Here is a 10599-nt window from a genome sequence, read left to right on the forward strand (position 1 = left end):
TTTGTCTCAGTTTTAAATCCTGCCGTTTCAAACCAATGTCCTTTCTGTGGCCTAAGAGAGACAGTTTTCCATGTTTTTACTGAATGCCTGAGACTCACAAGCTTTTTTTCTTATTTAACGTTGGCTTTTAGCTCTTTTAATGTGTTTTTTTCAGAGAGAGTTTTTATTTTTGGTGCAGGATAGAAAAAGACAGATTGTGTCAAATGGCAGCTGATAAACTTCCTATTAGGAGAAGCAAAAATGGCAGTCTACATCAGTCGGAGAAACAAGGTAAAAGAAAGAGGGGGCATGAGGCCCTTCCTGTGTTTCTCTGTAACATTAAGTCAAGAATATGTCTAGAGTTTAAGTTTTATAAGACCATTGGGGACGTGGAACATTTTAAACGGCGGTGGTGCTTCGGTGATTTTATCTGCTCTGTCAAAAATGATGATTTAGTATTTGCGCAGTTTTTTATCAGATAAACTCCTCTTTTTATTAACCTTATGCACAAATAGCACTTTATTGATGCATTGCATTTTCTCTGTTGAGATATTGATGAATATTGTATGTATATGTATATATGAATATTGTAAATAAAGTGTTTTTTGTAAAAATAAAAAAAATCTTTCTCTTTCTCTCTCTCTCTCTCTCTCTCTCTCTCTCTCTCTCTCTCTCTCTCTCTCTCTCTCTCTCACACACACACACACACACACACACACACACACACACACACACACACACACACACACACACACACTTCCTTGTTCCCTCCCCTTCAGATCTACTGCGTGTGGACGGGTGTAACCAACATGGCGGTGAAGTGCAGCAGCTGACAGGCCACCTTCACTGCACACACACAGTGTTGTTGAGATCAGACCTCAGACCAGTTTCACTTCTCACTAAGTGAAACTCAGACAGTCGTCGTCGCTGAGAGGTGAAATGGCGCAGAAAGGAGTTCAGCTGGACCGGGAAACCATCTCTTGTTCCATCTGTCTGGATCTACTGAAGGATCCGGTGTCTACTTCCTGTGGACACAACTACTGCATGAAGTGTATTGGAAGCTTCTGGGATGAGAAGGAGATCTACAGCTGCCCTCAGTGTAGGCAGACCTTCATACCGAGGCCTGTCCTGCTGAAAAACACCATGTTGGCAGATCTGGTGGAGGAGCTGAAGAAGACTGGACTCCAAGCTGCTCCTGCTGGTCTCTGCTATGCTGGACCTGAAGATGTGGCCTGTGATTTCTGCACTGGGAGGAAACTGAAAGCCCTCAAGTCCTGTCTGGTGTGTCTGGCCTCTTACTGTGAGAAACACCTCCAGCCTCATCATGAATCAGCAGCATTTAAGAAACACCGGCTGGTGGAGCCCTCCAACAAGCTCCAGGAGAACGTGTGCTCTCGTCATGATGAGGTGATGAAGATGTTCTGCCGTACTGATCAGCAGTCTATCTGTTATCTCTGCCCTGTGGACGAACATAAAGGCCACGACACAGTCTCAGCTGCAGCAGAAAGGACCGAGAGGCAGAGAGAGCTGGAGGGGAGTCGACTAAACATCCAGCAGAGAATCCAGGACAGAGACAAAGATGTGAAGCTGCTCCACCAGGAGGTGGAGGCCATCAACCACTCTGCTGATAAAGCAGTGGAGGACAGTGAGGAGATGTTCACGGAGCTGATCCGTCTCATGGAGAGAAGACGCTCTGACGTGAAGCAGCAGGTCAGATCCCAGCAGGAAAGGGAAGTGAGTCGAGTCGGAGAGCTTCAGGAGAAGCTGCAGCAGGAGATCAGTGAGCTGAAGAGGAGAGACGCTGAGCTGGAGAAGCTCTCACACACAGAGGATCACAACCAGTTTCTACACGACTACCCGTCACTGTCACCACTCAGTGAGTCCACACACTCATCCAGCATCAACGCCCGTCCTCCTCGCCGCTACTTTGAGGACGTGACGGCGGCGCTGTCAGAAGTCAGAGATGGACTACAGGAAGTTCTGACACACAGATGGACAAACGTCTCACTGGCAGTGACTGAAGTGGATGTTTCACTGCCACAACCAGAACCCAAGACCAGAGCTGGATTCTTGAAATATTCACGTGAAATCACACTGGATCCAAACACAGCAAACACATATCTGTTATTATCTGAGGGGAACAGAAAAGCAACATGCAGTCAAAACCAGTCTTATTCTAGTCACCCAGACAGATTCACTGGATGTTATCAGGTCCTGAGTAGAGAAAGTCTGACTGGCCGTTGTTACTGGGAGGTGGAGTGGAGAGGAGGTGATGGAGTTGGTGTAGCAGTCGCATACAAGAGTATCAGTAGAACAGGAGACTGGCAACAATGTACGTTTGGAGACAATGACAAATCCTGGTTGTTATATTGTAACAAGAAAAGATATACGTTCTCCTACAACTCAGTTAAAACTCGCGTCTCAGGTCCTCCGTCCTCCAGAGTAGGAGTGTTCCTGGATCACAGAGCAGGTATTCTGTCCTTCTACAGCGTCTCTAAGACCATGACTCTCCTCCACAGAGTCCAGACCACGTTCACTGAGCCCCTCTATGCTGGACTTTATGTTTATTTTGGAGGCAGTGGTGAGTTCTGTCAACTCAACTAGACAGAAGGCATTTAAGAGTTGAATGATTTCACCTCCTTCTTCTTCTCCCTCCTCCTCCTCCTCCTCTTGTCCTTCTCCTCTCCGCCTCCTTCTCTCCTCTATTTGAATCCCATTAAAAATAAAATAACTGTTTTGCTGATGTTTTCTTTTGAGAATGGAACACAGCTTGAAAATGTTACATTTTACAAGTCCCTCCTTATTGTGGGTCTTGAAAGAGTAACACCAGTAACACCAGTAACACCAGTACTTTTTTTATTCTGTTGATATTTTTGCTAACTGAGCAGCAGATCTTGTACTTGATGGTGTGAGCGGGAGGTGGACAAAATAACAGGAACAGCTGACGATCTAATGCGACCCAGAACAACAACAACACGCCTCAAATCTCATCATCAGCTTCACAGGAAGCGATCGCTCCGGGTTTAGTTACACTGCCAGGTGTGTTTGTTTTCTCCACCTCCTGTAAGACTCTTTGTTTGTTTTTGGGACGTCGATCACAGATGCTGAAAAGTTTTGTTTTAAAGAGGTTTTTTTATATGAATTATTGATGCTTATGTGATTATGATATTGAATATAAATGATTTCCCCCGAGCTTCGTCGTGTGTCTTTAACTCTCAGATTGGCGGTGCAGATGTTTCCTGGTTGTGGGTTTCATCACACGGGGTTTCCTTTCATCGGGTCCAGGTTTGATCACATCCTGTGTCATTAACCGAAGAGCTGATTTCTTATTTTTGCAAGGATTTTGTTATTCTGAGGTTGATTGACTTTCCATGCATCACACACACTAACTGTCGGGCTCTTTATGTCCTTTTTGTAAATGTGAAAGGGTTTGTTTTTGCACACATGTAGCCTTGTTTCCTTTTTAATGGGGGACAGAATAAAACACTGGCTCTGCATTCAGTTTAACGTGTGGTATAAGTTAACACTTTATAGGTTTATATTTGCTTTCCCACGTGCAATGTAGAGAATTTGTCCACAAACGTTCTTGGTTCTCCAGCGTCGGTGTGTTTCAGTAACACGTAGCCAAATAAAGAACTTCTTTTGCACTTCTCTCAGAAGCATCGGAGCTCTAGTTGGACGTTTGTGACACCGAGAATCCCAAACCGTCCTCCTGAAAGTGGAGCAGGTTTTTTTTATTATTTGTTTTCCTGGTCAGTGGCGCCGCCAGCCGGAATCCTGTACGCACTGCGCGTACTTTTTTTGAAGGTGAAAAAAAAAATCAGCGGGTAGATATTTAAATTTCAGCGGGTGACACCAAACAACGTCTGCCCAAGCAAGTCAGAGCTTTTCTTTCTCTCACACAGTGACCTGGAGAGACGCAGCCGCATTTGAGAGGACGATCGCGCGTGTGTGCGCAATTACGCATAGCGTGTGTTGGCCCCTCTCCACTACACAATACAGCTCGGCTCTAGTCTCGTCACCTCTCTGCTGCTGAGCACTGTGGGCCGAGCCGATGCACGTCTCTCTCCCCGGGCCGGGAGAGTTATCATACCGTACTGTGCGTGTGTGTCCAAGCGTGTGTGTGCGTGCGTGGAGTGCTCACAAGCGTGCTCTTGTGTTTAGGGCGGGGATGGAGGGCACAAAAAAACTATTTGCACCGGGGCCTATCACCATGATATACACTACTGATTTCACTGATACTGAAAACATTAGATTCTGTCTTAAAAAGGTATTTTTCCATTTGTTGTTGTATTTGCCGTTTCTGTGCGTACATTGAAATTGAATCCTGGCGGCGCCGCTGGGTGAAACGGTGGGAAGTGTAGTGGTGGGAGAAAAGGAGGAAAAAACGAGTGGAAATGCAGGTGTGGAACAGGGTGAGATCAGTGAAAAGGGACAGGCAGGGGAAACAGGTGAAGGGCAGGCAGATGAGGTTAATGAAGGAAAAATAAATGAAGAGAATGGGCAAGGTAATACAAGATGGAGTGATCTGGGAGAGGAGGATGAGATGGAGGAAGAGGAGGCTGCAGCAGAGGTTGTTAGAGAAAAACCTTCTATAAAACGTAGAAGAATGTTAAAATGTAAGCCTATTTTTATGTTCTCAGGTTACATGACTGTAAATATTGTTTACTCTTAGAGACACAAGAGGGCGCAAGAGCACACACAATAATTAATGTAATGAATGTTCATGTATTGTATTGTGACCTAATGGACTTCCCGTACATGGACATTTTTATGCGGGACGTTTTTCATATTCCAGTCAGTCCGCGCTCAACCCAACCGGCAGATGGCCACATTTCATTGTTCTGAAATAAATGTTCTATAATGAGAGAAGTCGTCAGCCTCCTTCCTACGCATCGTCAGCAGCACCACTCTGCTGATAAAACTCAACAGGTTATGGGCCCAGGAGACGTTTGGAGGAGAAGATAGTCGACGAAAGCCAAGAAAGTTGCAACGGATCGCGTGCTGAGGAAGGCTGCTAACCTGAGGAGAGGGGCAAGCTAGCATGGCAGAGCAACGAAGGGCAAGTAGCAGCAGGCTACATCGACTGGTATTCGACGGCGACGAGGCAAAATATGAAGTTTGGGAAACTAAATTGTTGGGACACTTTCGTTTATTAGGGCTGAAAAACACTGTGTTGAATGAGCCAGTAGAAGAAGCTGAAATAGCAGCAGATCCTGAGAAAAACGCGGACGCGTATGCAGAGTTGATCCTACTGCTAGATGACAAAAGTCTGTCTCTGGTAATGAGAGATGCGCAAGATGATGGCAGAAAAGCATGAAATATTCTGAGAGACTATTATGCAGGGAAGGGAAAGCCTCGTATAATTAGTTTGTACATCACGCTGACCTCACTTCAAAAGTCCATCGGCGAAAGTGTAATAGACTATATCATTAGAGCAGAGACCGCCATAACTGCCCTGAGAAGCGCGGGAGAAACGCCGGGGGACAGTTTGCTGGTGGCTATGGCGCTGAAGGGATTGCCAGAGAGCTTCAAGCCATTCGCAATTCATGTGGCGCACACCTACGATAACATCACGTTTGCTGACTTCAAGACCAAATTGCGGAGTTTCGAGGAAACCGAGAACATCAGAGCAACCGGGTCGAACGATGACAGCGTGATGAAGACCCAGGGGAGAACCGGACGGCGACCTCCCAGTAGCAGCGCACATGGACCGGGCAAAGACGACAGCGAGGTGGTGTGCTTCAAGTGCGGGACCAAGGGGCACCGAGCGAGAGCGTGTCGACAGAAGACGTGGTGTAGTGTTTGCAAAAGTGACACACACAGGGACGCGACATGCAGACGAAAAGACAAAGACAGAGACCGAAGGGACGGCGTGAGCCAAGTGTCGGAGAATGCTGAGGTAAAGGAGGACTTCGCGTTCAAGATGGCGGACGGACGGGCCAGTGACCAGCAGCAGCCGGCGCGCACCATCCAGGAGAGGGGCCTGATGGTGGACACCGGGGCCACATCCCACGTCATCAACGACATCGCCTTGTTCACAAGTTTCGACAGCACCTTCAGGCCGGAGACTCACAGCGTCGAGTTGGCTGATGGGACCAGATGCAGCGGCGTCGCTCAGCGGAGAGGCACGGCAGTGGTTACCCTCATCGACAGCAGTGGACGGCGGTGCAATGCGAAACTGTTGGACGCTCTGTATGTGCCGTCGTACCCGCAGAACATTTTCTCGGTGAAGGCAGCAACCACGAATGGGTCCACAGTCGTCTTCAAAGAAGATAATGATGTCTTGATAACCACCCAGCAAACATTTTGACGTCTAATCGACGTCTAATCGACGTCGGTCAGGCAGGTCGATTCGACGTCTACCAGAGGTGCTGAAATGAAAGTTTTTCTGACGTCGGATTTCGACGGCTTTTAGACGGCATCAATTCACGTCGTTTCAACGTCGTTTCGACGACATATCAACGGCTCACAGAGCAGGCTACTATGTCATTATTACGTCGTATAGACGACTTTTCCACGTCTCTACGTGACGTCTATTTGACGTCTAATTAACGTCGGTCTCATGACGGAAGTCATTTCGACGGCTCTTAGACGGCATCAATTCACGTCGTTTCAACGTCGTTTCGACGACATATCAACGGCTCACAGAGCAGGCTACTATGTCATTATTACGTCGTATAGACGACTTTTCCACGTCTCTACGTGACGTCTATTTGACGTCTAATTAACGTCGGTCTCATGACGGAAGTCATTTCGACGGCTCTTAGACGGCATCAATTCACGTCATTTCAACGTCGTTTCGACGGCATATCAACCTTTGTCAAAATACACATGTAATGTATTGCATTTAAAAATATGTTAAATCTAGTTTCAACTAGTGCCTACATAACTGGCATTACCACATCCATACATTCTATGACAAGCACAGCTCTTGTGCTGTATACATGTGCAATTCTTAATGCTCTAATCTACAACTATTTAAATTAACTTATACATTTCAGCAAAAAAAATCCTTAAAATGCAAAGAGGTCAAAAAGTCCAATAGACAACACCAGCAAATTTCACATTTGCCAACTTAAAATATCACAGGAATGGTGAACCTGGTGGAAACTTTCATAGTAAATAAACTCACCTGTGATAAAGTTAAAAATACTCGAGTAATGTTCACCCATACTGTAAAATACAAGTAGTACATGGACTAATCTCAGGTAAAAAAAATAAAAAATTCAGCATTCAGGACCAGATATATGTAGTTATCTATATATTGAATAATTGAATAAAAAACGAACATGTATATTGGAACAAATGTTTTATTGACTTCCTTTTTATTGCAGTCTGCCCCTTGCCCCCACTCCTTGCTGGGGAATGTTTAAGGTGGTTCTGAATCACACTCTCCATTTCTGCATCTGTGGCCTTTGGACTCCATCTCTTCACAGCAGCTGGAGGGAGGGCATAAGAAATGTGTTAAATGCACTTTATAGATGGCAAGAACAAATTATAGAGCGAAAACCTTCTGCGCATGCTCCGTCTCTCCGTCTCCTTTTTGGTGTATGTCAAGCGACACCTATAGGCCTGGCATATGAACTACAGCGTTTTCGGTGGATCCGTCTAGATGCAAATATTCTTGAAACAATGCCGAGGAAGAGAGAGAAAAAATAACGTTTTCACCCCCGTCTGGACGGCGCCTTAAAGTGTTATGGTTCTGTAACGATGCTAAACCGAGAGTTGCACAAATGTTCGGCTCGGTTTAGCATCGCACCTCACTAGCCTGTGAGCTAACTCAGGGCTAGTTTCACACGGCAGCTAACTCGGCTGCTAGCCGCCGCTCGGTTACGGATAAAAGCAACAAAAAAACAGCTATCTGTAACAATACACGATGCAGCAAGAAAATCAAAACTCTAACATGCAACTGATAAACGTATAATGTCTTACCAAACACGGTTTCATTTTAAACTACAGTACTTTTAGTAACTCACCTTTCACAGGTGTCTGTGTCTCCTCCTCGTCAATTCAATTTTATTTATTTATATGGCACCATTCATGCAGGTAAATGCAACACAAAGTGCCGTACAGAAAATACAAATTTAGAAAATAAGAACAAAACAACAACAACAATAAAAACAACAACAACAACAGAAAGAAAGACCCGACCCCCCACCCGGAACACACTCGCACACTCACACTAACATGCACGCAACTCGGCACACCACACACACACACACACACACCCCCACGCACTGCATTGGCTAAAACTGTAGAGACATGGCTCGGCACTGAGACATCGGTGAGTGAAAGGCCATCCACACCATGAGGGACTCTGGTTCCCGTCAGTCGACGGTAAAAGAGATAAAATAATGTAAAATAGAACAAGATAGCAGTAATAAAATAAATAGCAAAAACTAGATAAAAAAGCTAAATAGCTAAATAGGATAGAATAAAATCAGTATAAACTACTAAAATAAGCAAACTTAAAATAATAGATTAAAACTTGGGGAATAAAATAGCAGACTTAAAATAATAGAAAGTTAATTAAAAGCCAGACTAAAAAGATGAGTCTTGAGCCGTTTATTAAAAACATCAACATTCGCTGCGGCCCTGAGGTTCTGCGGCAGGCTGTTCCACAGTCGGGGACCATAATAACTAAAAGCCGCCTCCCTGTGTGTTTTCAATCTGACTTGTGGAACGGTTCAAAGGCCGGTGCCAGAGGACCTCAGGGTCCGTGAGGGTTGATATAATAGGAGTAGGTCAGATAAATAAGAGGGCCCAAGACCATTAAGACATTTAAAAACAAGTAAAAGAATCTTAAAATCGATCCTGAAACGGACAGGGAGCCAATGCAGCGACTTTAAAACTGGTGTAATGTGCTCCCGCCCTCTGGTCCTCGTCAGCACGCGTGCGGCTGAGTTTTGCAGCAGTTGGAGAGTATGGATGCTCTTTTTAGGAAGACCAGAGAGCAGGGCATTACAATAGTCTAGACGACTGGAAATAAAAGCATGCATCAGCACCTCTGTACTGGCCTGTGAGAGAAACGGGCGGACTCTGGCTATATTCTTCAGGTGGTAGAAACCTACCTTTGTTACATTTTTAATGTGTGGAATAAAACTGAGCTCAGAGTCTAAAATCACGCCCAGGTTTCTCAGAGATTTCGATGATTTAAAATTATTTAATTTTGGTAAAAGTTTCTCTCTCTGGCCTTCAGGACCTATGACTAAAACCTCTGTTTTGTCCTGGTTGAGTTGTAGAAAGTTTGCTGCCATCCATGACTGGATATCTAAAATGGAATTAAAAAGGGCATCTAAAGGCCCTGTGTCATCAGGAGACACAGCGATGTACAGTTGTGTATCGTCAGCATAGCTGTGGAAGCTGATGCCGTGCCTCCTGATGACATCACCCAGGGGAAGCATGTAGAGATTAAAAAGGGTTGGGCCTAAAATTGACCCCTGGGGAACCCTGCACTTAAGGTTGTGTGTTTTGGAGGAACAGGTATCCAGACTTACGAAGAAGCTTCGGTCAGTGAGGTAAGAGGAGAACCAATTTAAAACAGCACCAGAGAGACCAACCAGGTTCCTCAAACGGTTTATTAAAATGTGATGGTCCACTGTATCAAAGGCGGCGGTTAGATCTAGCAGAACCAAGACTGTGAGTTTATGATTATCTAAATTGAACCTGATGTCATTTAAAATCTTTAAAAGGGCTGTCTCTGTGCTGTGGTTTGTCCTAAAACCAGACTGACACTTCTCCAATGTATTGTTTAAATATAAAAATGTATTTATCTGTGTAAAAACCAGTTTTTCTAAAATTTTGCTTAAAAATGGTAAGTTGGATACTGGACGGTAATTATTAAAAATGGTGGGGTCTATGCCACTCTTCTTCAGTAGGGGCTTCACCACCGCCGTTTTAAAGGATGTGGGGAAGACACCCGTCTGAAGAGAGCAGTTCACCATATATAAAAGCTGTTCCTCAAAAACGTCATAAAACGTTTTAAAAAAGCGTGTGGGAATTGGGTCTAAAAGGCAGGTTGTGGGCTTCACTTGGGAGAAGACTCGACCAAGTGTCCTTGCGTCAACCAGGGCAAAAGAGTCCAGAGTCTCCTCAGGTGGAAGCATTGATCCAGGAATGTCGGAGTTTGAGATTTGGTGAGATAAAAGACTGGATCTAATGTTATCGATTTTACTTCTGAAGTGGTCAGCAAACGCCTCACAAACGGAGTCTGTTGGTGTTATTGGTGACCTGTTCCGGTCACCGTTGGTTAAAAACTCAATTGTGGAGAATAAAAATTTGGGGTTATTTTTATTTTCGGAGATTAGATTTTTGAAATGTGAAATTCCTTCCAGTTTGATGGTTTTATTGTATGTTTTGAGGTGTTGACGAAATATGTCGTAGTGTACTGTCAGCTTTGATTTTCTCCATCTCCTCTCAGCACTCCTGCACGTTCTTTTCAGTTTTTTGATTTCTTCATTTCTCCATGGTGGCATTGGTCTTGTTTTTATAGTTTTAGTTAAAAGAGGAGCCACTGAGTCAAGTGTTGACCTTAGTTTGTGAATAAAATTGTCAATGATAAAATCACATGGTGCTGGTAAAATTTGTGCAGGAGTGTTCTTTAAAATCTGGATAAAA

General features: G+C 44.6%; 1 protein-coding gene across 1 annotated transcript; it reads left to right on the forward strand.

Moving 5' to 3' along the window:
• Positions 1-888: 888 nt before the first annotated feature.
• LOC311031196 (tripartite motif-containing protein 16-like) lies at positions 889-3171 on the forward strand. Its single transcript, XM_084037351.1, has one exon. It carries the CDS (start codon positions 919-921, stop codon positions 2581-2583), a length of 1665 nt encoding a protein of 554 aa, XP_083893477.1. The 5' UTR covers positions 889-918; the 3' UTR covers positions 2584-3171.
• The last annotated feature ends 7428 nt before the right edge of the window (positions 3172-10599 follow it).

This window comes from Eutrigla gurnardus, assembly GCF_963514095.1.
Source record: "Eutrigla gurnardus genome assembly, chromosome: 2".
Taxonomy (NCBI): domain Eukaryota; kingdom Metazoa; phylum Chordata; class Actinopteri; order Perciformes; family Triglidae; genus Eutrigla; species Eutrigla gurnardus.

Coding starts and splice junctions, on each gene's coding strand:
- LOC311031196 (XM_084037351.1), top strand. CDS start 919: ATGGCGCAGAAAGGAGTTCAGCTGGACCGGGAAACCATCTCTTGTTCC.